Raw genomic sequence first — 27,281 nt, 5'->3', positions numbered from 1 at the left:
GCTGCTTGGTATACCAACATATTCCAAAACAGTTAAACCCGAGGAAATTTGACACTCGAACACGGAAATGCATTCTCCTAGGCTACGCACCAAACGGCTACAGGCTCTGGCTGTTGGAAGAACGAAAAGTCGTAGTTGGGCATGACGTCATCTTCGATGAGGCTACGTTTCCATCACCCTATGGTAACGCTAATACGGCGGATCGGGAGGAGGATACGGAAGAAGAAGATGCGGAAGAAGAGGACACTGAAGAAAAGAAACTCGAAAATGAAGAACCCGATGAAGATGAAGAGGAAAATTGGAATGATGCGACGGAGACTCCGGGAGCGAAGACTCAAAAATTCACACCGACGCAGACAAGCTTACCAAGACGCTCTAGTCGAACTAAAAGGAAGCCCGAGTACTTCGACGAGTACACTGTCATAGCCTTGAACGCCGAGGCCTATGTGGACGAGGCACCCCTGGACTATGAGGATATCAAGAACCTAGAAGACAGAAAAAAATGGTACCAAGCTGTGTTGGAGGAATTGCGCGCATTGGATATTAACGAAACGTGGACTTACACGAAATTGCCACCTGGAAAAACGGCTATCAACAACAAGTGGGTGTTTCGACTGAAAAAGGACGCCAACGGAGAACCACAACGGTACAAGGCGAGGTTGGTGATAAAAGGTTGTTCACAAAAAAGGGGGATAGACTACGACGAAGTATACGCTCCTGTGGCAAGGTTGACAACCATAAGAACACTTCTCTCAGTAATCCACGAAAACAACCTACATGCGATGCAAATGGACGTGAAGAACGCCTTTCTTCACGGAAAACTGAAAGAAACAATCTACATGAAAGTTCCTGATGGAATCAACGGAAAAGACGGACTCGTGTGCAAGTTAAATCGCTCACTATATGGTCTTAAACAAGCACCTCGTGTTTGGAATGAACGGTTTGATACATTTATTAAAGGGATTCACTTCAAACAATCCCCACATGACCGTTGCCTGTATATAAAGATACAAAACGGCACAAAAATCTACCTCCTGCTGTATGTAGATGACATAATTTTGGCTGGAGACGACAAAACGACGCTAGACCAGGTTACAGCCGCTCTCAAAAGAGAATTCTCCATGTCCGACCTCGGAGAATTGCGGAACTTTCTTGGAATAAGTATCACCCGGAACGACAACGAGATGGGACTCTCTCAATTCGGATATATTAAGAAATTGCTGACTCGATTTGGCATGCAAGATTGCAAGGGTGCAAAAACTCCGATGGATGCAAAAATTCAACCCGAGCAAGTTGAACCTGCAGATTGCATCGTTGATACAAAACCATATCGCGAATTAATAGGGTGTCTGATGTATCTTATGCTTTGTACGAGGCCCGATTTAAGTGCTGCTTTAAATTTTTACAGTCGCTTTCAAGCAAACGCAACCGACAAGCAGTGGGTTGAGGCGAAGCGTATGCTCCGATACCTGAAGGATACTCAACATTTTGGGCTGATTTACCGCAGGCAGACAGCTCCAGTCCTCGCAGCTTACGCAGACTCAGACTGGGCAGGATCCTTAGACAGAAAATCCACTACGGGATTTTTACTGCAAGTCCATGGAAACGTCGTCTGCTGGTCGACGAAGAAACAGAACACGGTGGCTCTCTCATCCACGGAAGCGGAGTATGTCGCCTTGGCATGCGCTGCTGCTGAGCTTGTATGGCTCAGAAATCTCCTCCGGGACATGCACGTCACCTACGAGGATTCCACCATCATGTTCGAAGACAACCAATCCTGCATACACTTGCTGAGCAAGTACGAGCACCGAAGGATGAAACACCTAGACGTCAAGTACCACTTTGTCCGGGATTTGGCAATGAGCAAAATCATCGATGTCAAGTATATACCATCGAATGAGCAGAGGGCGGATATCTTGACAAAAGGATTACCACGAACTTCTTTCGAAAAATTAAGATTGCTTATTGGAGTAAAAGAAACTCAAACTTAGATACATCCATAAGTTTCTTTTTTGAGAGTAAAATTACTTTTGTTTTCGCCACTCAACATTTTTTGTTGCTATTGTCGAAATGACCTATTGTAATTGTTGTAATATTAACGTAGAGATTATTTGCATTATATAGAGCTTTAATTGTGGGGGAGTGTTGAGAAAGGCAATTAAAGTAGGTTTATATTGTGTTTTGTTTTAGTCTCTAAGGTTTCTATGTACAACAAAAATAACAATTAATTAAAATAAAACCTTTTTCAAGAGTTCACACTCACAACACGAACTATTAGTTCTTCTTTTTAACTGAGATTTCAGTTAATCTCAGCTCACTTCAGTTGAGATGTGAGATGTGTCGTTCTTTTTAAGAAACTCAAAGTGAAATTATCTGAGATTTTTACTTCCCCCCTTACCCCTAGAGCACAACCTATTTTAGAATCTCATGATGAGATTTGGGATGTTTTTCAATAATTCATCATCTAAATCGCTATCTGATGAAGATGAAGAAGTTAGTAAACCACATATACATATTTAATACTACAGGGTTATTCTAAATGATTGTAGTCGAAGTAGGCCATGCCCGTGTTATTACGTTTTTGCCGCTTTCATGTGAACTGTCAGTTGTGTCGCTGTCACTGTCATTTTTTAGGTGAAAAGTGCAGTGATGAGGTTTTTATTTATTTTTGTTAAATTAACGATTGAATCCAGAAATATTGAGTTGTTCTACAATCAATTTTAAAAATAGTGAGTTGGGTTGCACCCAATTTAACACATCATTTTGATGATTTTTTTATGTGGAGCGGTAATCACAAATTTTACATTCAGTTTTTACGCCTACTTCGACTACAATCATTTAGAATAACCCTGTATATCTATATCATATATTTGTCAAATAAATCAACAAAACATATCCAGTTGCAGTGTTATAAATAACCGAATTAAAAAAATTTCTTAATTGTACTGCCAACTTAAACAATCCTTCTTGATCACCCGGTATATGTTAACTATTTAAATTTGCTTGAATTACCTCCACAAATTTTGTGAAAAGCAGGTTGCCAACTTAAATCTAACTGTCAAACACTCCCCTAGGAACCACGATCGAGCCTACTTTCTCTTATATACCACTCTACTTTACATAAAGTCCATTCAAAAATCAAAAAACCAGCACCTGTTGTTTTAGGTTGGTAAAATTTAAAACACCCTAGGTACTATGTTGGTAACTAGGTATAAATTATGACATTTAATTGATTCAAAATGAAATTCAATTGCTTTGAATTCCGTTCATATTGTTTCATTAGCAGCACGTTTCATTTATTTATTGATTCTTATTATTTTTTACTTAAACATGCCCAGAAAAACAAGACATTTAATAAACACTTAACCTCAAAATTACCAAATTTTACACTCAACAGTGTTGCCAATAGTTATTATCGAGGAAACTGCGACGTTGGTGGTTTTTTTGATTTTTGAATGGACTTTACGTTAGAAGCCTGTGAATATATTCTGTAATAAATAAGTTAATCTGTGGTTTAACGATGGAAAACTGCATTTTTTGGGTATGGATTTTTCCTAAACTCCACACATACTAGGTAGAATCGTATTAAACTGTAAAGGACCTGGGGCGGAGCTTAGCTTGCGCGGCCTTTAATACATCAGTGGCGTAGAGAAAATGAGAATCACTGGGAATCACGACAGTGGCGCATCATGGGAAATTTTCACAGTAGAATAAAACGTTTTAAGCAGTTTATGATATAATCCATAATAATGAATAGGGAATTTTTGCCAGATTTGGAGGCGAAGTCTAGCATTATTATTTTATAATACTAATGTAATTTATGCATGCAGAATTGTGGATAAAAGTATTACACGTAAAATCAACTTTTTATTAAATTTTATAACTCCTGATTGTTTCTAACACACTGATTCGTGTTTCATAAATGCGATAACGCTGGCTATAATTTCAAGAGCTTGACTGTAAAATTTTCCCACGCTGGCCAAAAGTTTGATGCGAAGCCATTCCAAACAAAACCTACAAAATTCCGATGGTGTTAAGTTTTTATTTCATTTCATTTACAAGTCAATTGCTATTGAAAGTGAGGTTATAAAATTAATTTTCCTATTATTTTTTTGTACTTACGAAAACACTGTAAAGTTATCTTCAGTTAGCTTGTGAAGACAGATTTGAAGCCTTGGGTGAACTTGGTAAGCGTAGGTATAAAGCAAAGTGGTATAAATAAAATTGCACTGCATAAACATGTAAACAACTCTCTGACAAATCTCCCCTATTTTCCGGCGAATGGACTCGACCACACAGACTGGTTTTGCGCGCAGATCACGTGACCGTCCCTTTACACTTTATTACAAGTCTACCTATTTCCGTTCACCAAATTGTTCTTTTCGCCGTTTTAAAATAGTATTACTTATAAGAGGTTGTCAAAAATCTGGTTATAAATTAATACTCAGAATTATACATAATTTTTATTAAGCAAACAATAAAGGAAAATCAAAATTCATGTGCAGAATACTTTAACTGACATCAACTTTAAACGCAGTCGTTCCCTTTTTTATTTTTTCTACAATTAGGTTCAACTGTTTTGAAACTTCTTGTTCCAATTCTTTAGTTTCATCCCAATTGTGCTTCCTGATTGCAGTTACAGCTGATGCCAAATTCAATTTAATTGAACTTACAACTGTGTTTGTTGCTTCAATTTCTTCCTCAAGTATAATATCTCCCAACTTACTGCAAACAACTAAGACTTGGAAACAAATTTTTGGGTCTTTATCCCAACCACTTTGTGTATAACCTCTGAACGCTCTTTGAAGACGTTGGACTCTCAATAACGGAACAGGTGCTAACGTAGCGTATAATTCCCAAACACCGCCGCTATTTGGATACAATGTAGTTATTCTCCCCATCAATTCACGAGTTTTTTGTAAAAATTTTCGTGAAGAATTACCCTCAGAATCGTTTGAGTCATTACATACGCCATAAATAAGTGAGGTCAGTACTTCCATATTTAAATATTTTTCTTTCAAATCAAGCACACGATGGTACGCACGAATTACATCCGAGTAATTGGAAAGATCATTACTGATCGTAAGCATATTTTCCCATACTTTCCAGTTTTCAAAGTTGCACTTCAATGCTTCCGTCATAGCTTGGTGAGCGCTGCGTTTATTTCCAGTTTTCATGTACGCATGGGCCAGATTATTCCAGGCTTCGAATGAGTCCGGTTCTAAAGTGGTATAGCGGCGGAATGCTGTAGCTGCTGTGTGCCAATTTTCTACTTGAAGAGCGGCAAAGCCTAGTCCAAACCAAATATTGGACTGTAGTGGATTTATACTGAGTGATTTTTCAAAATGTGGAATGCATTCCTCGTACTTCTTTCGTGCAAAGAAAAATTGACCCCAATGCCTTTGTGCTCTGTGACTACGCCGTTTTGACATTTCCCACGCTTTTTCGTAACAACTAACATCGTCCGTAGCGTCACCTATAAAATGTAAAATTCCAACAATAAATCTAATATTATAAAAAAAAAGTTTCATAACAACATTAAGAGATTTTTATTGCTACAGTGAAACCTTGCTTATCCGTGTGAACGGCAGATCGAACTGATGATTAAACGACATGATTGAACAACGTTTATTTAAGCAAATATATTGTACGACATATCTACGATCCAATTCAGAAATTGTGGCTATCTTTTCAGTTTTTTTAATTGAGTATATTTTTTCCCAATGTTATGAGATTTTCTTCCGTCCGTCCGACGTTTAAACAAATGAATTCTCTGTTGCAAGCAATAAATTTTGCCCTAGTGTCGGAACCGAATAACTATGACGTTAGATAAGCGAGATCGAGATGTTACTCTAAGTTGGTGTGTTAAGGCTGTGTGACACGATACTAAATTTCACACAAAATTCTGTACAAATGACAAAGACAGACTATGATCCTGAACGTTCATTGGTCCTGATCGAGGGTCTCTCTCATTTTATAACAAATTTTCTACAAAATTTAGCATCGTGTCATACAGCCTTTAAGCTGTAATAATTATATTGGATCGACGGAAGTGCTTTCAAGATCCCCGAGTTAATATTGATATGTATAGACGTCCCTGATCTCTTTTTGTTGATCCTATGTACTGTAGGATTCAAGAGAGTTGAGCAGTGCGGCAGGGGAAAGAAACTATGGAAAGTCAAGCGGTACACAAATACAAACAGATGTTTGGTACCGTTACACAGCAAATATTCGCGGCGCTTTAGTGTAATTAAGGTACATTTTACATTCTTTCAACCGCTCAACTTTCTTGAATCCTACAGTATATACTGGTGCCCCAAAATTCGCGGTACAACTCCGTGGGGCAATGTCAATTCATGTTAGAGAATGATGAGAAAAATAATAAATAAATTCTATATTTTTTAGATTTGAAGATATGGGGGCTACTTTATTATTTTCAGCATCTCCAAGAAGTGATTTTATGTCGGTTTTACCTCAAATAACGTATGGCAACATGGCTTTGATTTTTCTTTCTTATCTCCACGGATACAACAAAAATGAAATATTTGCAGACTATTGGGATATGATTGGGATACACAGAATGGTTTTAAATGTTGCCACATTTAGGCCCGGTTGTACAGTATAGTCTGTCTCAATTCTAAATTTCCACCACCTGTTGAATTATGTTGGCAAAATAAAAATATTTCTAAATTAGGGATTGTTATAACCAAAGTTGGCAATATAATTATTTTAGAAACATGATTCGAAAATAACGTACACTTGCTTTCAAAACTATCGCGTACACATTCAAAATCAAGTAACAACGATTTTGCAGAATTTAAGCAGTGTGAACGAGTAATTCTCAGATTAGGTTAAAGATGACATTGACAGCAACTAGAAAAAATTATGATCGGCCTTCTACTCACGGTCCCTTCTTATTCTCACCTCTTCTTTATTTGAAGAACAGTGCTGTTATTTAGCCCATTATGAGTAGCAACCCTTCTTATGGACTACTCCTCTTCTAATTTGGAAAGCATCAAAACTTTGTCTTGCTCTGTCAGTCGAGGCATTTTGACTTTTCAAAAGTTTAAATGTCAGAGTTGATTAATTACTACCCTGATTTAATACAGCGAAAAATAGGTGTACGGGAAAGTTTTGAAAGCAAGTGTACATAATTTACTTGACGCTAAAATGAAAAATGCTCTAGTAAAATGTTTCGAAGATATAAAAACGTTGGCATCGTTCTTTTCCTTTACTGTAAAATTTTGAGTTGTAAAAACGACACAGAGAATGATAACCTACCAAATACAACCTGACACATTTTTCACCAAACAGTGTTGCCGATTGTATTTGTAAGGTAGAATGCAGTGTTGGTGGAAATTTAGAATTGAGACAAACTTTATTTTTACCTCTAATAGAAAAATTGACTAAAATCATAAATCACACCAACAAAGAAACATCTTAAACCACCCCATCCGGTAATTTATGGTAGGGTGTTAAATAACCTCAGCCAAATATTTGGTGGCACCCAACGGGCAAAAATGACCGGTCTCTTACCTGTAAGTGGATTGTACAGTTGGTTGCAAAAAAAAAACGGGAAACGAAAATTTTTCTAATGTAAATTTGGTTTTATCCATTTGTCAATTAATTGTCTACTTGTCAATACGTATCAAATAATTTCTAAAAATGTCATTGAATTTTGACGCTAATTCTAACCTATCTCTCGTAAGGTTTCACACTATGAAAAAATTGTAAAAATTCTAAGGTTAAAATTATTGAGGATAAAGTATAGTATTTTTATCTTCCTTAGGAATTTTGGCTTAAGTCATAAATAAACCGAACAAAGACCCTACTTAAAGAAATTTATTGTGATATTGTACCTGTCAATCACTAGCCGGCCTCGGAGAAAAAAATTACCTGGGGTAGTACTCAAAATATTTGTCGGAGACCCTCTAGTGATTAACAGGCACAATATGACAATAAATTTCTTTAAGTAGGGTCTTTGTTCGGTTTATTTAGGGTTTAAGTCAGAATTCCTTAGGAAGTTACAAGCACTATATGTTGAAGAGTGTACTACCACCTTTTAAGAACTGCAGATAAATGAAAATATTTTACGTTGAAACAAACTGTCAGGCATTGTTGTCAAAATGAAAGTAAAGCCACAGACCAACTCTAGTAAAGCGAACTTTATAACACAAATATTTTCTCTATAGCAACAATTGTTTGCTTCTATTATGACATTCGTTATACATTGGATGTAAAGTGGAATAATTTAGCGAAGAATGGCATTTACTATACAATTATAATAGTGAAAAAACCGATATGGTAATTTTTGCCAATTTTTGATATATGACTCAAAATTTTATTGTCAAGCCTTTTGAGACCGGAATCTGCCACTGGTTAAAATATTTATGAAACTATATGAATCACATTTTTTAATCAATTTGAAAGATACCAATTGTTCAAATATTAACTGAAACATTTTATAAAATTTTCGTTGCTTCGTTTAGTTTTGTCATTTAAGAGCACAAAACTTAGAAAACAATTACATACTGTATACCTAAGTGAATGGTAAAGTTTCAAATATCAAACTTATGTACCCAATTAGGTGCTCCTATTATTTACAAAATTTTAATCTTCCCAGTCAGATATTTCAATAAGAAATGAAATAATCGAACTGCGACATTCACTACTGCCATAGGTTTGGTTTATTCTAATTTTTGACGGATTTTAAATGCTGCTTCATTTACGTGTTTTCATTTTATTTTAAGTTTTAATTTTATTTTAAAATTCTGTCGAACAAATCACCATACCTATTATATCATTTTATTCTAAAAAAAATAAGCTTTTTAAGTTGGCTTTGTATTTTGAAATTTTTGGATATTTTTTTGTTTTGTTTTTAATTTGATAAGTACCTTTTAATGAGTCCTAAGTGAACCTTTTTAGTAGGATGGAACCAGTTCCATACATAATCACAACCCTGGATATATTTTTTACTCACCTAAGAGACACATCAACTTCACTGTAGGTTTTGTTTTGAGTTGTTGCCTAATTATTTCAGCAGCTTTTTCTCTCAATTTCAAAATTGTATAACAAACTATAACTTCTTCCCATAATGCAATTTGCAAGTAAATATCCAAACTGTTTTTTACTAAACCAAAATTTAGTAATATGTCTGCATATTGTGCCTGAACTTTCCAAATTGGTAACAAAGCTGTTCCAAATACATCACCAATTCTATTAAACACTGGTGGCTCTTCTTTATTAAAGCTATTAACAATGTCCTCACATTGTCTCAAGCATCTCTCAATAGTTCTCTTATTTTTGCTCTCAAATTTACATCGTAATAGCAATGCCATTACACGAACACAGTATGTATTTTTCTGACTGAGTATCATTTCTATAAAGGGTAACATTTCTTCTGTTTGCAATTCATCAGAAGGACAAGAAATTAAATTTTGTTGCACAATAGTTAAAATTAGCTTCTGTTCTTCATTTGGTAATTTTGTACATTCACTTGCTTCAGAAAATAAAACATAATCTAATCTAACTTCATCATCCAGAGTGAGATTTGGTGGAATTGTGATATCATCTATTTCTGGACGAAATATATCTTCTTTCTCCATCAATGTTATATTAAGTGCTAATTGTGCTAAATCATCTGCTTGGTACCTTGTGCGTCTACCCAACTTTCCAATCAAGTTATACTGTACTCCTAAGATTTCACCAGCTGATATAACATGATCCTTAGCTTTGGTAATATGTCGAAACTTGAGATACAAGTGTGCTAATTCAATATCAAGTTTAGCTTTTATAAAACCTACAATAAAATGTATTATAATTATTATAATCTGTAATAAAAATTTAACAAACCTTCTACATGTACTCTTTGGATTAATTTATATAAGCGATCAGCATTTGACAATAGTGTGGGACTCAATTCCTCTAAAATATCTTGATGCACCATTAATGCACGACAACACCACCACAAGTTAACAATATCCCGAATAATGCAGCCATCAAATATTATTTCAGAAACCACTAGAAGGGCTGGATGTTTAGTGTTTACATTAATATCTTCATTATTCATTGATAGACGATTGGCAAAGTAGTTATTTGTAAATTTATCTCCTTGCAAAAAATCGTTTACAGTCTTTGGTATTACAGGACCCGTAAAATTGCATTGAACAAAACACATAAAACAGGCAATTCCAAACTTGAAACATTCTTCTCTTTCTTCATTATTCTTTGAGTTAAAAAACTCTTTCAATAATACGTTATCCCATGATAAATCAAAAATTTCATTCCAGTACTTTTCTTGTGTTATTAAGCTAAACCAGTCCGTTCTATCAATTTGTATATTTTTGTATGTTTTAGTGTGAAGGTGAAACTTTTTAGTTAATTCAAGTATGTCCGACATGGTGTATTATATTTTATTTTGTAATGGTAAATTGTTATAAACACATGTTATAAGTGCACAACTTTAACACGAGACGTAAACGATACACATGCACATAGACATAACCTCTACAACAAGCAGGAGGACCAACATGTACATGAATTTTACCATGTTTCATGTTATGTTGGCAATTATTTAATGTGTCAAATATTTGCACCGGTTGTCAAATTCAGACAGAGTGTATAAAAATAGTATTAATTTATTTAGTAAAAGGTAATTTTTTTAGATCCGAATGAAATGGCATCTATCCTAGAACAGTTTGTGACAACGGTTAGAACATTATCTTCTCATGGTTTGTAAATTTTCAGAAAAAAATTGATCTCTAAAACAGTAATTGAGGTTATGTTTCTAGGAAATTACAAAGTTCTTTGTGAATATTTAAACAAATCGTCGGATATTCTGCTTAAAAACACGCAACACTTGGACAACGTGTTGGAGACTCTAGATTTACAACAACATTCTCTTGGTTATATGGTAGTATTGTGCGCTAAATTTAATACAACAACTACAGCTAACGCTCAAGACAATCGGTTTGCACAAGTTCAAGAATTCATTCAAGGATGTAATGGAGAACAAATTAGACTAGCACCTGACACATGTATTATGAGCATTTTTAAATTTTGGTTTTATTTGTGTTGAGTGTTCTTGTTGCAGTTGCTGAACTATGTCACTCATTAACAAATTATTTAGTTGAACAGAAGCAACCATTAAAAGGAATTCTGCTGCTAAGGAAAGCTATATCAAAGTTGAGGTTTTTTGATTCACAGTTAACGTCAATTCATGCTGATTTATGCCAGCTGTGTTTGCTTGCTAAATGTTTTAAACCTGCATTAGAAGTTTTAGATACAGATATTACGGGAATTTGTCAAGAGGTAATTGAATTATTAAATAAAACTTGTTTTATATCTAATTTGTAGATTGTTCACAATCCAAATGGGGCCCAATTTGATGCAAAATATTTCTTATTATATTATTATTATGGAGGAATGATATATTTAGCAGTAAGAAATTTGGATCGAGCTCTGTATTTTTTTGAAGTAGCTATAACAACCCCAGCTCATGCTGTTTCTCATATTATGCTTGAAGCTTACAAAAAATACATTTTAGTATCACTTTTGTTACATGGAAAAGTAAGACATTTGTTACAGGTTTACTTATTGCTTATTAATTGGAACTTGTAGATACAAGCAGTGCCTAAATATGCTTCCCAAGTGGTGACCCGATTTATCAAACCGTTATCTCAGCCTTATAATGATTTAGCAACCTCATTTACATCAAACAACACAGCAGATTTAAACTCTGTACTTAATAAACACAGAGAGGTAAACATTTAATGGTTCTTTTAAACAGTACATTGTAGTGAATTTGTTATCAAGGCATTCACCAGGGATCACAATTTAGGTCTTGTCAAACAAGTATCCTCAGTGCTTTATAAGAAAAATATACAAAGGCTGACAAAGACATTTTTGACATTAAGCTTGTCTGATGTTGCAAGTAGGGTGGGATTACCAGGTCCATCTGATGCAGAACGTTATATATTACACATGGTAGTAGTTATGTATTTTTGTAGGATAACATGCTAATTCACGTTTCAGATTGAAGATCAACAAATTTATGCAACGATAAACCAGAAAGATGGAATGGTTGTTTTTAGAGATGAACCTGATAAATATGGAGGTCCTGATGTTTTAAAAAGCTTAGAAGCGCAGTTAACCCTGTGCATGGAACTTGATAAACAAATTCTTGCAATGGATGAAGATATCCAGGTAAATCCAGTATATGTTAAAAAATCTAGTGGTGTACAGGATGAAGAACAGCCCAGCAAAAGTACATATGCCATGTAAAAAATCAGTTAGTTTGTTATGCTCAGCATCATTTCAGTTTTCTCTTATTATTTTTCTACACTTACTGATATTTAAGCTTTTTCATGATGAAAGTGGATGATCAGCTCATGAATTTGTAATCTAAATTATTATTTAATTATAAACACTGTGTGTTTTCGTAGTTCAATACCTTTTCTCAGAAACTTGTATATTATTTATTTTTGTGTTTCTATTGATAAAAATCATACATTGTACTGAGGTTATTTACAATAAAATACTGATATACTTGCTACATGTAGATTTTATTTATTAAAATAAAAATCAACAACACAGGGGAATGTAACAACTATACTTCATCTTCACCAACGATTCTGGCCATGTCGACCAAAACTTCGTCCAAAACTCTATTTGAACGTCCATCCAAATATACTACACCTTCGACTTCTGTTTGGACTTCTTCCAGTTGTTTTGTATGTTCTGGCCAAACACATTTTTCAAAGTATCCAGGGCAATCAGGTGGTTCATAACTTCGCTGACTCCTTCTTTGGAAACATTCTTCTTTTGATAAGGTAAAATAATACTTTAAGTGAAATATTTTTTCTAAAGCTTTGCAGTTGAAAATTGAGAAACCTTCTACAATCAATATTTCCCAATTTGTTTTAAGTTTTTCAGACAGTGAATGTTTTAGTTCATTAATATCTGTGATATTTTTAAATGTACTATTTGAACCATTACAGATATTAGGAACTTTCTTGTTTTTTGTAAATTTTCTAATATCATTTTCCATTTTTTCCATATCTAAACTTGACAATATATCAAAATTGATGTGATTTAGTTCCGTTATCCACGTATGCCGGGGATCATCAACATCAAGAAAATAATCATCTTGAGAAATTAATTTAGATGTTGGAAACATCTTGTTTAATTTATAAGCCAATGTGGTTTTGCCTCCACAAGTTACGCCACTGATGCCAATTATTAATATTTTACTGGACATGATTTGAAAATTATTCCAATATTTGTTACCAGTGGTTGTAAATAATTGTAATATAGCCAATTTTCACAATTATACACGTGCGTGGATCATCTGCTACCACAATTTACGTTAAATAACGTCTATGCATGCTAAATCCTCATAATTATTAAACAAATAAATACTACATTTATTCATACTTACCAGCAAACACAGAAGTAATTGGGTAATAACAGGTCCTTAATAACAAAAGAAAATGGCTAAATTTCTGACTTGCGGTCCCAGAGGTAGAGATGAAAAAGTAAGGTTATATTGGTTATTTAATAATTACCAGTATTGGCAGTGTTGCGGTTTTAGCTTGGAATTTTGATGTAAATATCTACATGTAAGTATTAAGACTAAACTCAATTATGTTTAGGAATGTTTTTCGTCTTCAGTAACGTCATTTACGTGATTTGCAGTTTTTGCAGTGATTGCGAAATAACAATGTAAAATGAATTTTTAGGAATGTGTTAAAGATGTAAATTGGTGCTATTAAACAATAAAGATAATATAATGAATTTATTTATTTTGATAATTCTGTTCTCATTTATTAAAAAAACACGTCATCAGGTTCTTGGTTTGATTGACGATTGCAAATAATTTTTACTAATTAACAATTAAGTATGTATAAAATGAATTTAACAGTAATACCACAAGCAAAGAGTATACTTTGTTGTCCTTCTGGTCCTTCAGCTGGTACGTTCGAAATACTGCCGAGTCTCGTTTTTAATCTTGCTCTCTAGGATGTTCCGAATTCTTTTTAATTGTTCGTCTTGTAGTTGTGCTGACACGAGCCAATCACTTTCCGTCAGATCGGCGTTATTTACTTCTATGTCCGCAACCGGATAGCCGGATACCTGCTGAGTGTGTCTACATGGGTCATACGTGTGCCTGGTCGATATTTTATTTCGAAGGTATAGTCTTGGAGTACATTTACACGGACCGCCAACGCCGGTGTTACTTAAACCGGTGTTGTTAACACCGGTGTTAATTGACGTGTAAATAGGATTTAACGCCGACTTTACTAGAACCGGTTTACTAACGCTACACCACTTTACCAACAGGCGTGACGTTAGTATACAGGTGTCTCAAAAATGGCGCCCAATCTTTTGAGGGGTTACACTATTTGAAGAGTTAAGTTCAATTTCGTTGTAATTTTTTTTTTCCTTTGGCTAGTTTCCAAGTTATACACATTTTAAAATAAGCAAACTTGGCAACATCGGTTGGTATGCACAATCAACCAAACCAATTCTCCTTTGAGGTCAATGTTGCCACTGTTCTTTTAGCGTATTTTAGTAGGTCATTACTCTAAAAAGAAGGACTTCTGTGTTGTTCCACTAGCCAAAGGGGTCTTGGAAGAAGTAAAATTGTAAAGTAATTTATAATTCAGCTGTAAAATTTGGTAATAAAGGAGATACATCTCTTTGAAATCACCATGTTTAAGAGCAAGTTATACAAAATCTGTTGGTCCGATCAAATTTTGTATTGAGATTTACCTTACCAGACTTCTATCCTTTAAGACCCTTAGGAGATTGGGCGCCATTTTTGAGACAACCTGTATAAGCGGGTGTAAAATGTACGTGTAAATGGCTACCTTTGCTTAACACATGGCTTAACACCGGTTTTGAAGCAGGCCAGCCAACACAAGCACAGTCGTCGTTGGCAACCGCTCCAACAACAACGCCAATCTCGGAAGCATTTCAGTTGGTCACACTGCGAAAAGGTTTTACTAACACCAAGCCAACACCGATGTAGATTTTAACGCCTGTACAACACCTCTTGTGTAAACGTACGTTTTAAACCAGTTTTAATAACACCGGCGTTAGCGGTCCGTGTAAATGTACTCTTGGACTTCTAGTGACCATCGGCCAATGCGAGGTATCAAATCTTTCTTCGAAAATGCCGTTCTCAGCGCATTGCAATCGGTGACTACGGTAAACTTCATCCCCAGCAGGTATACACGGAAATGCTTCAACGCATAGACGACAGCCATTGTCTCCAATTCGTACGAGTGGTATTGTCGTTGGTCCACCGTCGTCTGCTTACTGTATTACGCAACCACTCTCTGCTTCCCGTCGTGTTCTTGCAGCAATATAGCTCCCAACCCTAGGGCGGAAGCGTCAGTGTGCAGTTCCGTCGGCAATTGGGGATTGAAGATAGCCAACACAGGTCTCGTGGTAAGGATGGACTTCACCTTCTCGAATGCCTATTGCCGAGGCCTCCCAGCACCACTTAACGTCTTTTCGTGTCAACCGGTAACGGCTCTACAATTCGGGAATAGTCCTTGGTGAATTTTCGGAAGTACCCGGACAAACCGAGAAATTGATGAACTTGTTTCACGTTTTCCGGTGGTGTCATTGCTAAAACGGCTTCGATTTTCACTTGACTCGGTCTTATGCCATCTTCGCTGATTTCTCTTCCAAGATAACTTATTGTTGTACTGAAGAAAGTGCACTTGCTTAACTTTAGCTTCAAATCGTTCTTTCGGAACGCTTCCAGTACCAATCGCAGCCGATTCAACCCTTGTTCAATGGTCACAGAGGGTATTATAACGTCGTCCATGTACGGGAACGCGACCGTATTCCTTAAAGGTCTTAACACATTGTCCATTAACCGTTGGAACACAGACGGCGAATTGCACAGTCCGAACGGCATACGTAGGAACTCGTAGTGGGAGTCCGGGGTGACAAACGCGGTCTTGTCGATGGAGTCTTCATCCATCGGGACTTGGTTATTTAAAAATACGTTCATATTAGGTATACGGATTGTCTTTGCTTTTCACGATTGTCTCTGTTGCATTAACGTCTTGCTTCCTTCTCTTCGGGCAGTTCTTCCGTACGTGCCCCAACTGATGACAATAGTGGCACTCTAACTTTTGTTTCGCTTGGTCTCTGCTCTGTCCGCGGCTGATTATTACTGGGGAACAAAAAAAAAATTTTTTTCTGCGGCATTAACTTTTGTAGTGAATTTGGATGTAACTCAAGTAACAATTACTCGGGATGTAGTTTTTTTTGTTTAAATTGACTCTACTTCTCACAATAAACCCTACTATCCAAAATGATAAAATTTTTAATAATCTGTCTTCTCTTGCTCATTATTTTGATTGCTAAAATATCAGTTGGCTTGCTTATTCATTTGTTTTATTGGGTGTTTTTATGTCAGAAAAAAATATGAGTTCTTCCCGTAAGTTTTCTGTTAACGATCCCAACAATTTTGCTATACCTATATGTGGTAAATATTGTCAACAACTACAACGAAGAAATATTACCGATTTTGTAAAACAAGCTTACGAAGAATATTTTTTCCAAATATACAATCGGCTAAACCATCAATGTTGCACAGTGGAGATTTAAATTTATGGAAGAAATATAAAGGCTAGTGGGATCGCCATATGATGGTGGACTACTGCTAACGAAAAACACAGTACTATTGCGATCAAAAAATTTCGGACACTAATGTCATCGTGCTGTCATACATTCTAAAACGACCCTTATGTATAAATAACCTCAATTTTAATTGTGTCAATTTTGAAAATGTGAATGTCAGATTTACCGAGAAAATATTCAAGAAGTTTTAAAAATCAGGCAAATGGAATAGAACGAGGTTTTAATTAATAAAAAAATATACAATAAATACCCAAATGTACTCGTATATTAAAAAAATTATATTTTAAACCGGTGTCAAATTGACAACAATTTCATCTTTCATGTGACAGTTTCAATAAAGCATGATTTAGAGTAATTTTTTTAATGTGACAGAAGTTTGATGTCCAAAATTTTATGATCGTAATAGTACCTCGACGATCGTATAAAAAACGTTTTTCTTAATTTATTTTCGTGAATTTTTTTATACGATTAATTCTATTTAAATTATTATTTATAACGCTGCTGCCGTTGGAAAATTAAAGTTTTAAAACATATCCAATATTTTTATTTTATTCTATGTTCATCATAAGAGGGTTGCCTTTATCTCAAAAACTAGAGTCAATTCGGCAGATATGATAGACTTTTCGTATTCACAAGATTAAAATTACTCAATATCGACTTTTGTACAAAATAATGTAGTTTTGAACGTTATTGTTAGAAACGGGTACTGTAGCAGGTAGTCCTGCCTACTTTCTCTTGTGAGAGGGGTGAAATCACCCACCCTTATTTAAGTCGAGATATAGCGGTAAAAACCAGAGTCTACCACTATCCTTGGTACTTAACACTTGTACATCAACATTTTGTCATACAATAAAGTTTTTAAGTATTTATACCGGGTGGGGCATCGTATACGCGCACGCGAGAAATCCAGACTTCTAATTAAATAAAATTGTCGAAATTTTCCAGACTTACAGTTAATTTCAAAATTATCGAGTACACCTCAAAAATCAAGAAGTCGATTTATTAGAGTTTTTTCCAGATGGGAAGATGCCTTTTTGAAATGTAGACGTCATATTTTTATATAGGTTAGGTAAGTTTGACAACATATATTTTAGAGCACCATAATATTGTTTGTTTTATCCTCTCTACACGGTGCTCTTCGCGATGTTATAATATTGGGCTACCCTCCGGATCAACCACCCTTCTTCTAATTTGGAAAGAATGACCACTTTCGCGTATTCGGTTAGATTAGGCATTTTGTTTGTCAAAATTGACATTGATCTTTGACAAAAAATGTAAGTGCATTTTACACTGTAGAAAATTAGGTGTACTCTATAATTTTGAAATTAACTGTACCTGGCTATTGGTAAGGTACTTACATTTCATAATTTTTTGATAATTTTTCACTTACAAACAAAGCCAAAAAAAATTAAAATGTAAATTTCAACCAAAAAGTCAAATTCTGATTTTTATACTAACCTATCCAGATTCACTTCCTATAATTATTTACGAAATCTACGGAAAAAAATACCAATTAGATTTTGAATTAAACACAATTTTACATTTCAACTTTCAAAATCTTTTTTATTTATGACCTGCTACTTGTGGTGTCGTAAATTTAGGTGACAATGGAAACTGTCAATTTTATGGCAAAAAGGTTTAAAACGGTCGGCTATACCTTTGTTGGGAAATTATACCATTGTGCCGTAAATCACCCGTCTGGTTTACGTTTAAATAAAAAAGCGAATTATTTAGCTAGCCAAGTCAAAATTTGTAATTGTGCCACCAGGGTTTGATGCGCTAGCAGATACAGATTCATTTAGTGTAAAAACTTTGTAGGTAAATTAACAGTTAATTTCAGAAAACTAATAAAACTGTTACGGCCTTATTTATTAACAAAAATTTTTTTAAAAATTGTCAAATGTACCTTATCAATAATTAGTCAGGTATATAAAATTTCGCAAATTTTATTTAATTAGAAGTAGCGATTTCTCGCGTGCGCGTATACGATGCCCCACCCGGTACAAAGACGACCATATCATTTGTACGGCTAATATCACCACCCAACAGTGAGCGTACTGTGAAGGCATATATTTGCGTCTTTGTCTGTTTTTCAACTAAAGCCGTTCATTTAGAACTAGTTGGTGACTTAACGACTCAAACCTTTTTGAATGCGCTAAAACGCTTCATATCAAGACGTGGTCATGTGTACCATCTTTATTCGGACAATGCTACAAATTTCGTTGGCGCCAATAAGGAATTACTAGAACTAAGAACATTTCTAAAGTCAGCTTCATTTAGTCATATTACAGAAAATCTGGCTAATCAGGGTATCTCGTGGCATTTTATTCCCCCCAGATCCCCGCACATGGGCGGTATTTGGGAAATAAACGTAAAATCCATTTAAAGAGAACAATTGGAGAAGTCGTGCTTTCCTACGAAGAATTGTATACCCTGTTAACAAGAATTGAAGCAGTCCTAAACTCCAGACCTTTATGTCCCCTGAGTAACGATCCTAATGACCTTAACCCCATAACCCCTGGTCACTTCCTCATCGGAGAGCCATTAACTTCTATAAGCGAAAGAGATCTTACGACGACGAGGATCAACCGATTGACGCAATGGCAAAGAGTGGAACAGATGAGGCAGCACTTTTGGAACCGCTGGCAAAGGGAGTACCTTGTTCAAAACATCAATCGTTCCAAGCAGCTCCGTGGTTCCGGTTCCAGACCGTCCACCCCCGCCTTGGAAGTTGGTTCCATGGTGATTCTAGTTGAGGACAACACGCCGCCACTACAATGGAAATTGGGACGCATCGTAGAACTTCATCCCGGAAGTGACGGTGTTGTGCGCGTAGTGTCCGTAAAGACTGTCAATGGCATCTTCAAAAGAGCCACGCGAAAAGTGTGCGTTCTGCCAGCGAATGAATAGACTATGTTTGTATCATGTAAATATTTGTTATAATTATGTATTAACCCTTTTTTTACAATTGTCTTCAATGTTTGTATTTTTTAATGTTTTTTTGTCATGTTTATGATGTAACAATCCTTTTTCTAATAACCATGTTCGATCTTTGTTAATAATTTTTGAAGTCCGTGCCTTCAAGGGGGGCGGTATATGTACAAAATAATGTAGTTTTGAACGTTATTGTTAGAAACAGGTACTTTACCGAGCTCGCTGATACAGAATATTACAAGTGCGGCGACAAATTACAATTGGTACAAACACGATATTTAGATTCGGTTGAATGTCTCGAAATCAAAAACTACCAGGTATAAGTCGGTACGACAGATCCAGTTGCTGTTAATAAACCTTTGACAATTCTTAATAAGCGCCCGCAGTGTCTTGCAAACACTGTCAAAGACATCGGTCAGACATCAACCAAAGGTTGCCCGCCCTTTTCATACCATTCATGCAGATCATTTAGGCCCATTCATCAAAACCAGATCTGGTAAATCTTACATTCTCACAATCATTGACGCATCTACAAAATTCATCCTCATTTACGCGGTAAAGGGTACTCAAAGTAGACACGCTATAAACTGTTTGAAGGACGTCATTAAAACTTTCGGAACACCGAGACGCCTTATCACCGACCAAGGAACGGCTTTCACCTCCCAAGCTATGAGAGATGTTTGCATCAACGGTAACATTATTTACCACCTAACCGCCGTTGGTTTGCCAAGAGGAAACGGACAGGTGGAACGATATCATAAAACGCTGCTAACCTCATTAGCCACAATGGGAGCCAACACGAATGATGACCAATGGGATGAAAACATCATTAACATTCAACTGGGATTGAACGGGACTGTCAATGCAACGATCGGTGTTACACCAAGCGAGGCCTTAATGGGTTTTCGGGTCAAAGAAAACCCCGTGCTCAACAACGGATTACCAGACGTCGTTGACGTCACCGGTGTTCGAGAAGAAATAAGTCAACGCATCGCAAAACATCAGGCAGAAGAGAAGCGGCACTTCGACAGCAGAAGAAGGGAGGCACCGACCTATGACATTGGTGACTTGGTAATGACCACAGTAATCGCAAATCCTCCAAGTGGTCATAGCCAGAAACTTATTGCCGAAATGGCGAGGTCCCTTCCGGGTGACTCAAGTTATAGGACGAGACCGCTACGAAATAAGCGACATACCGGGCAGCGTGCGGTCGAGAACGCAATATCGACGTGTAGTCGGGGTGGAATGCATGAAACCCTGGATTACGTACGGGATGGATTAATGGGTAATGTATTGGTGCATGTAGTTATGGGTGTGCTGTAACCGTGTGGAGTGTGAGGTGCTGCTTACGGGCACTGAGGAGGTGCCGTGAGCGTACAGTAGCGGAGGGTAAAGGTTTTGTCAGGCCGGGCGGCATTTTATGGACACGGGTACACCATAATACATGGCACATTTTATTATTAGTAGCGTAGATCGTAGTACTAGAATGCTTTAGGCTTAGTGGCAAGATGAATAACCCTTTATATTTTGTGTTATGTTTGGCCAAACAGTTTTTGCATTTCTTTCTTAGGTAGGCAGGAGCCCAGGTGTGCAACCAGAAAAAAATCTTTTCCCTTGTCCTGGATGGTTATCTAAGTTTGGGGAAATTTCAGTGATTCATGGTCTTGTTGAGAGCTGGGAGTGCTGAGACATCAGTTCAGGGCCCAGAGCGAGGACGCTCATACGTCAGGAAGGGCCGTGTCAGCAAAGTCGCGACCAAACGTCAACCACGGCATCGGAATCACTGAAACTCAATACGAGAGACGAGGACAAACGCGGAAAAGCGGGAAGGGATTCCAGCACCGAGAAAAAGAGGCTCAATTGGGGTTTAGCACGTGGATGAAACTGGTGTTCGCAAATAAACCATTGTTTAAATTACCGGGTGTTTTCTTGTACCGACCAAATTAAAACTACTAATTGTTAGCGCCAAAATGTACCGCATTACGTGTCCAAGTGGTGATTCTGCATAATAGTGCTAGTCTCACACATTCTTAAGTGCGGAGCGCACTCCAGCAGATTGACTACGCGCCTCGTTCAGTGCGGACGCATTATTATTTAAGCTTTTAAGATTAAAAGCTAACATCAGAAGTGGGATTGTGACATATCGTGCCCATAAAATTGTTTTCTTTATTTTATTCTTTCCCTGTTGTTAAAACAAAAAAGTCTCTGTGCCGTGCCCGTGCAAATGGAGGATGAAAACAACTCAAACAGTGTTGATCCTACCTCTGCGGTTGCCACTGGAGGGGGGAACACCACCGAAGATAAAACCGCCCGATCCTCCTTGACCATTTTACTTCGTGGTTTGTTGGACCACGTGGATTCTGGACCCACAAATGTGTCTTCTGGATGAGGTTTGGCTGACGGCAATTTTTTTTGGTTAAAATTTTCGGTTGTGAGGCCGAGACATGTGAGTGGTTCTCCTGTTGCAGCCCTTTAGATCGTCGCTCGTGGGCCAGCGCAAAAAGAGACCTGTGCGAAAATTTTGCAGGCAGTGCTAATTTTGGCAAGTTACTGCATAGCTGAGCTTTTTGACACTTCAATAGTTATTTGGATCGCAAGTCCAGAAAATGATATTTTGCGAGTGTGATATTGCGTAGCCGAGGCGGTTTAGCAAATTATTGTTTAAACAATATAAATATTTACGTGCCCAACCAAAATACACACATTAAAAAAAAATCATCAAAATCGGAGCTGTTTCTGAGGATTAAGACATAAAAACCTTGATTGACTCGACTATAAATGTATTAGGCATTCACGATCTTTTTTAACAATCTTTTATTTGAAAGAATACAACGATTAAGTGAACATAAATTGGGGTTTTCTAATACGTAATTAATTAGCCGATATCCGCCAACAGTGATGACTTTTCGCTAAGTGTCTCGTAGCCTCCAGCGTCGCGCCACCTCCCACTCCTCTCTGCTGTCCCAGGATTCCCCGAAAACACCCACGACAACACGGCCTCTCCTGACATGAAAGTGTCCTCACTTTTCCCGGCCGCGTGGGGTCCTGAAATGTCCTCACCTTCCCAGGTTCTGTGGGGTCCTGAAATCAGACACTTAACACCTACGGGGTTGCCTTGCGACTTAAACCACTAACCCAGTGATTTAACGCCAAACAGGGAGATTTCGCGGCGCATTGATCGGATTTGTCTTAGCCTAACTTAACCTATCCTACTCTACGGGGCCCCGCCGCAGTACCACTACCCGTCGATCCCGTCAGTGACTACGACATCATAGCCGACCAGCACTAGGGCCGCCTAGTGCTCAATCCTCCCAAAACCATTCTGCCAGGGCAACCTCGATGTCTCCACCGCCGAGCTGAACTGCTCCGGTGTTATCGACAAGTTCCCTCGGAATGCTTACCTTTCGTGTCAGTGGGCTCTTCGACGTGTATCCAGGGGCGCATATTCTCTGCTCCACACGTTCCACTATACGAAACTCTACTTCTGGTAGCACTAGGAATATCCTGGACTGCGTAGCGATCATGGCCCAGGACGGCGGTTACTCTGAAAGGACCCTGCCATTTGGCGCACAGCTTCCGGCTGGTACCTGTTGCAGGGCTGCAGGTCATCCTTATTAGTACTAGGTCGTTTTGCGAGTACTGGCGAGCTTTGCTTCGGTGTCGATAGAAACGCCGCTTCTGGTCAGCCTGGTAGCTCTCAGTGGCCGCCATCATCCGATCACGGACCCTGGTCACGTCCACCACCTCTCGCCCTTCGCCCTCTAACATGACCTGGGAGCAAACTCTATACCCCATTAACGCCTCACTAGGAGTTACCCCAATAGCCGAGTTAACCGCGCCGTTCAAACCCAACTGGATATTGGGCAAATTCTGGTCCCATTCATCATCGTCTGCGTCAGCACCCATGGTGCTCATGGATTCTAGTAGGGTACGATTGTACCTTTCAACCTGTCCGTTTCCGCGGGGTAGCGCTGTTGCGGGGCAGGGCCGGATTGCGGCGATGGTCAACTTTTAAATCTCCCGTTTAAAATGAACTATCGGCGCCATCGAAATGTGAACGCCAAATTTTCCTAGTGTGTGTTAAAACATCAATCATAGGCGTGCGTTAATGTGTCAGATTTGTGACATATTTTCACAGACCAACAGGCCTATTCTGTAAGACACTTGGTTAAAAGTTAAACGTTAAAACAACGGTTAAAATATTTTAACCCATTGCGCTATTCTCTAAGCCAAAATTTTAACCAAAAGTTGTTAAAATTTAACTCAAATTGCTAATTTTTAGCGGGTGGTCATACCCAGCCGTTAAAAATTAACTTACGTCAAAACGGTCCCAAATTATAATGGCATTCGCAATGAATATTCTTTTGGTGCATGAACTGGAATGAAGGCGACAAATGTACTCGTAAGTAAAGTTTTCGACAAATCAAATCTGTCAATTCCATAAATTTTTCTTAATTCTTAAGGGTAATTTTGCCACCGGCGGTAAAAAGAATCATCCTGTACAGCTTTCTCATTGTAGCTTGAGCTGTAAGAACCGGATGCGCAGTGGTCTTACAGCCCTACAGTCTTCACTGATTTTGTCGCATTTCTTTGCCGCTTCCAGGACCTCTTTATCTGACCTTTTTATTCAACTCTGCGCATCCCTCACAGCTCAAGCTACAATGGGCAAGCTGTAACATATTTGAGTTGATACCTAAAGTGCATCTATCGATATTTAAAACGAACTTTTGATTCCTTGAGTGGTTTATTGCCGCTTAACGAGGGTTGTCGTGTACAAGTGGTACCAATTACCAATTACTTTCATTTATACAGTGAGGGGCAAAAGTAATGCAACAATTCGATAAATCATAAACTGTTGAGTTTTGAAAAAAGAACAAAAACCGGTCGATTTTTAATTTCAATTTCACGTTTTTGAGTAGTCTGTGCCCATACCAATGTAGTCTGCAACTATTAGTTGAGGTTAGGTATAATTTTGCAAATAATTATGACTGTTGTTCCTCCAGCTGACAGTGATTTGCGACGTTGCCATATGTATTTGTACGCTTCCGTGCCTGACTTCATTCTTCAAAATAACCTAGCCGCTAAAATAATGCTTTTTAACCTACCCGTTAATAGTTTGTCTTACAGAATAGAATTTTGGTTATTTGTAGATAACCGGTTGTTAAAAATTAATTTATTAGCGGATGGTTAAAATTAACAGACGAGTTACAGAATAGGCCCGATAATTTGTCAGCAGATTTAATTTATTTTTAAACGATATACGTGCCACGACACTTGACCGATGCGGAAAAAGCGAGGGCTGTAGCCAAACTCGGGGAAACTTGTAATAATTGTAATACGGTTCTTACAGCTCAAGCTACAATGAGAAAGCTGTACAGGGTGATTCATCTTTTACCGCCGGTGGCAAAATTACCCTTAAGAATTGAGAAAAATTTATGGAATTGACAGATTTGATTTGTCGAAATATTTACTTACGAGTACATTTGTCGCCTTCATTCCAGTTCATGCACCAAAAGAATATTCATTGCGAATGCCATTATGATTTGGGACCGTTTTGACGTAAGTTAATTTTTAACGGCTGGGTATGACCACCCGCTAAAAATTAGCAATTTGAGTTAAATTTTAACAACTTTTGGTCAAAATTTTGGCTTAGAGAATAGCGCAATGGGTTAAAATATTTTAACCGTTGTTTTAACGTTTAACTTTTAACCAAGTGTCTTACAGAATAGGCCTGATAGAAAGTTATAGGTAATAGAAATCTTTTCTTATCTCCCATACATTTAGGGCCGGTTGCACCAACGCCAGTTAAAATTAATTGTAGGTTAAAATGCTTCGTTACTTTAGTTACCTATTGTTATAACAATGTTTTCGTATATTTTAATCTGTAGTTAAATTTAACTCACGTTGGTGCAACCGGCCCATAGTGAAATTTTTTTAATAAACAATTGTCAGTGTCAAAATGAAGTAAAAAATCATACTGTACCACCCTAAAATTTGGACATACATATGGACCAGCTGTATAACAATTTGACACTAAATCATGGTTAAGGTTATGTTCACTTCCCGTACCTTTCTTCCGTGAATTCATTTTCAAAACAAATTTAATGAGAAATCAGGAGAAACCTTTTCGAATTTGAAATAAACTCTCGCTCGTTAGGGCGCAGGCTCAGTTACATAAAAAAATGTTGACACTCAATGTGACCAATCGTATTATCATGAAAATCACAGTTTGGCTCATACCAACAAGACAACGTTTTCACAATTGTTTATTAAAAAAATTCAACTATATAGTACGCTACTGAACAAAGTTTTATTTAATCTAGACCAAAACAGAAGACGTTTCTATGGCCCCAGAAATTCGCGGTGCCCCGAACTGCGGTCAGCGGTCAGAAGCCCAATAATCCGACACCCGAATTGCGGTCAAAGAATTTTAACTTCCCTGGTCGTCTCTAATCTTATCTCGAACTGCGGTAAAGAAAATTTAACTTATTAGGCAATCACGAACTTTTTGGGACCAAGTTGGCTATGATCATCTAGTGTTTTTGTTGGCAGTATTTCGGTGATAACTAAGAGGTATGTACCTGTTGGCTTCCCCCACCACGTCATGAATTGCAATTAAACTTTATTATATTTAATTCAAAACTTTGGAAACAAACATTTATTTACAAAACTTGTGAGACACGCATTTAACATAATCATACTAATGTTTTGGTATTAAGGTGTTCAATCTTAGAGTTAATAAAATTCTGTTTTCGCGATAGTCAAATGTTCCATCAACAAAGACTATTTGTTGATTACACATAAATTGCATGTTACTTTCACAAGAAAATATTAGTTATGTGAGATCCTCTGCTGTTAACTGATAAAAAAAATTTCACCTCTCCAGGTCTTGACCGCAGTTCGGGAGGAGATTAGTAAGAAGGATTTTGACCCTTTTTACCTGACCGTACTTGGACCGCAGTTCGAGGGCGCCCCAAAATTCGTTGACATTTCGATGGCGCCGATGGTAGAGCTTGTGCCAACTGTCATGATCGATGACCTTGACAAAAGCTGCGCGAAGGCGGAGCCCAATTTTGATAAGTGAAACGTAAAAACGTCGGTCGTTTAGTTCAAATTTTCAGGGTGGCGGCAAATTTGCATTTTACACTGTTCAAGGATTTGGATTAGAATGTCTGACATTATCTAAGGACTTGTCGGCTTCTCGCCAAATAAATATCAACATAAATTAGCTCACAAATCTCTAAAGCGTGACAAAATGGTACCGATGTTTGTAGTTCGAATAGTACAGACGCCTCGGTACGCATTTTGGTTTCTGCGTCATCGATCATGAGAGTTGGCACGAGCTCTACCTACCTGGAAAGGTGATGGCCGGACGGATTGCTGCAGTGATAGCAAAAGGTAAAAAGGGGCAGGGCCGGAGACTTATAAATCTTCCGTTTAAAATGCACCTGAAAAAGTGATAAAACTTTTCGACTTGCGTTTACATAGATTTTGAAATTGCAGCTCTTCAATGTGCAACACCAGTTCACACCTTGTTTGGTAGTACTTTTTTCAGAGTATGTATTTAAAAGACTCTAAAAGAATGAACTCTTCACCACGTTTACTAAATATCACTTCCATCTTCACTTCCCCACTTGGGTGGTTAACTAATATCGTTTTTTTTTTTCACCTCATAGTAGGTGTTG

At 37.2% G+C, this 27,281-nt stretch overlaps 5 protein-coding genes and 1 long non-coding RNA gene across 7 annotated transcripts in view; 3 read left to right on the top strand and 3 right to left on the bottom strand.

Annotated features, from left to right (window-relative positions):
- LOC138122182 (serine/threonine-protein kinase dyf-5) overlaps positions 1-4,256 on the bottom strand; it is a 47,509-nt gene extending 43,253 nt beyond the window's left edge. For both annotated transcript variants that reach the window (XM_069036345.1, XM_069036344.1), the window contains exon 1: positions 4,123-4,256. In XM_069036345.1, coding sequence (XP_068892446.1) covers positions 4,123-4,241 — 119 coding nt within the window. In that variant the 5' untranslated portion in view covers positions 4,242-4,256. The remainder of the gene's footprint in view (positions 1-4,122) is intronic.
- LOC138122237 (uncharacterized) overlaps positions 1-27,281 on the top strand; it is a 99,324-nt gene that overhangs the window by 56,321 nt on the left and 15,722 nt on the right. The window lies entirely within an intron of this gene.
- On the bottom strand, positions 4,451-10,529 carry LOC138122176 (tetratricopeptide repeat protein 27). The gene is made up of 3 exons (XM_069036332.1): positions 9,853-10,529; positions 8,981-9,799; positions 4,451-5,476 (listed from the first exon to the last, which is right to left on the bottom strand). The coding sequence occupies exons 1-3, from the start codon at positions 10,397-10,399 to the stop codon at positions 4,512-4,514; spliced, it is 2,331 nt and encodes a 776-aa protein (XP_068892433.1). The 5' UTR covers positions 10,400-10,529; the 3' UTR covers positions 4,451-4,511.
- On the top strand, positions 10,555-12,553 carry CSN3 (COP9 signalosome subunit 3). Its single transcript, XM_069036385.1, has 7 exons — positions 10,555-10,730; positions 10,791-11,036; positions 11,093-11,310; positions 11,356-11,568; positions 11,620-11,760; positions 11,815-11,985; positions 12,034-12,553. The coding sequence occupies exons 1-7, from the start codon at positions 10,676-10,678 to the stop codon at positions 12,280-12,282; spliced, it is 1,293 nt and encodes a 430-aa protein (XP_068892486.1). The 5' UTR covers positions 10,555-10,675; the 3' UTR covers positions 12,283-12,553.
- LOC138122213 (nicotinamide riboside kinase 1) lies at positions 12,545-13,258 on the bottom strand. The gene has a single exon (XM_069036403.1). The coding sequence runs from the start codon at positions 13,256-13,258 to the stop codon at positions 12,608-12,610; it is 651 nt and encodes a 216-aa protein (XP_068892504.1). The 3' UTR covers positions 12,545-12,607.
- On the top strand, positions 17,071-21,513 carry LOC138122214 (uncharacterized). Its single transcript, XM_069036404.1, has 2 exons — positions 17,071-20,881; positions 21,249-21,513. Exons 1-2 carry the CDS (start codon positions 20,266-20,268, stop codon positions 21,281-21,283), a joined length of 651 nt encoding a protein of 216 aa, XP_068892505.1. The 5' UTR covers positions 17,071-20,265; the 3' UTR covers positions 21,284-21,513.

Source organism: Tenebrio molitor, chromosome 1 (assembly GCF_963966145.1).
Source record: "Tenebrio molitor chromosome 1, icTenMoli1.1, whole genome shotgun sequence".
Lineage (NCBI taxonomy): Eukaryota > Metazoa > Arthropoda > Insecta > Coleoptera > Tenebrionidae > Tenebrio > Tenebrio molitor.
This window is presented reverse-complemented; position numbering and strand designations above follow the sequence as displayed.

What these genes read in the sequence shown, in the direction of transcription:
- CSN3 (XM_069036385.1), top strand. Translation starts at nt 10,676, where the DNA reads ATGGCATCTATCCTAGAACAGTTTGTGACAACGGTTAGAACATTATCT. An exon ending in TAGACTAGCACCTGACACAT is followed by an intron (nt 11,037 to 11,092) that starts GTATTATGAGCA and finishes TTCTTGTTGCAG; the next exon opens with TTGCTGAACTATGTCACTCA. An exon ending in TTACGGGAATTTGTCAAGAG is followed by an intron (nt 11,311 to 11,355) that starts GTAATTGAATTA and finishes TCTAATTTGTAG; the next exon opens with ATTGTTCACAATCCAAATGG.
- LOC138122214 (XM_069036404.1), top strand. Translation starts at nt 20,266, where the DNA reads ATGAGAGATGTTTGCATCAACGGTAACATTATTTACCACCTAACCGCC. An exon ending in CGTACGGGATGGATTAATGG is followed by an intron (nt 20,882 to 21,248) that starts GTAATGTATTGG and finishes GGGAAATTTCAG; the next exon opens with TGATTCATGGTCTTGTTGAG.
- LOC138122213 (XM_069036403.1), bottom strand. Translation starts at nt 13,258, where the DNA reads ATGTCCAGTAAAATATTAATAATTGGCATCAGTGGCGTAACTTGTGGA.
- LOC138122176 (XM_069036332.1), bottom strand. Translation starts at nt 10,399, where the DNA reads ATGTCGGACATACTTGAATTAACTAAAAAGTTTCACCTTCACACTAAA. An exon ending in CCAAAGAGTACATGTAGAAG is followed by an intron (nt 9,800 to 9,852) that starts GTTTGTTAAATT and finishes ATTTTATTGTAG; the next exon opens with GTTTTATAAAAGCTAAACTT. An exon ending in GAAGTTGATGTGTCTCTTAG is followed by an intron (nt 5,477 to 8,980) that starts GTGAGTAAAAAA and finishes TACATTTTATAG; the next exon opens with GTGACGCTACGGACGATGTT.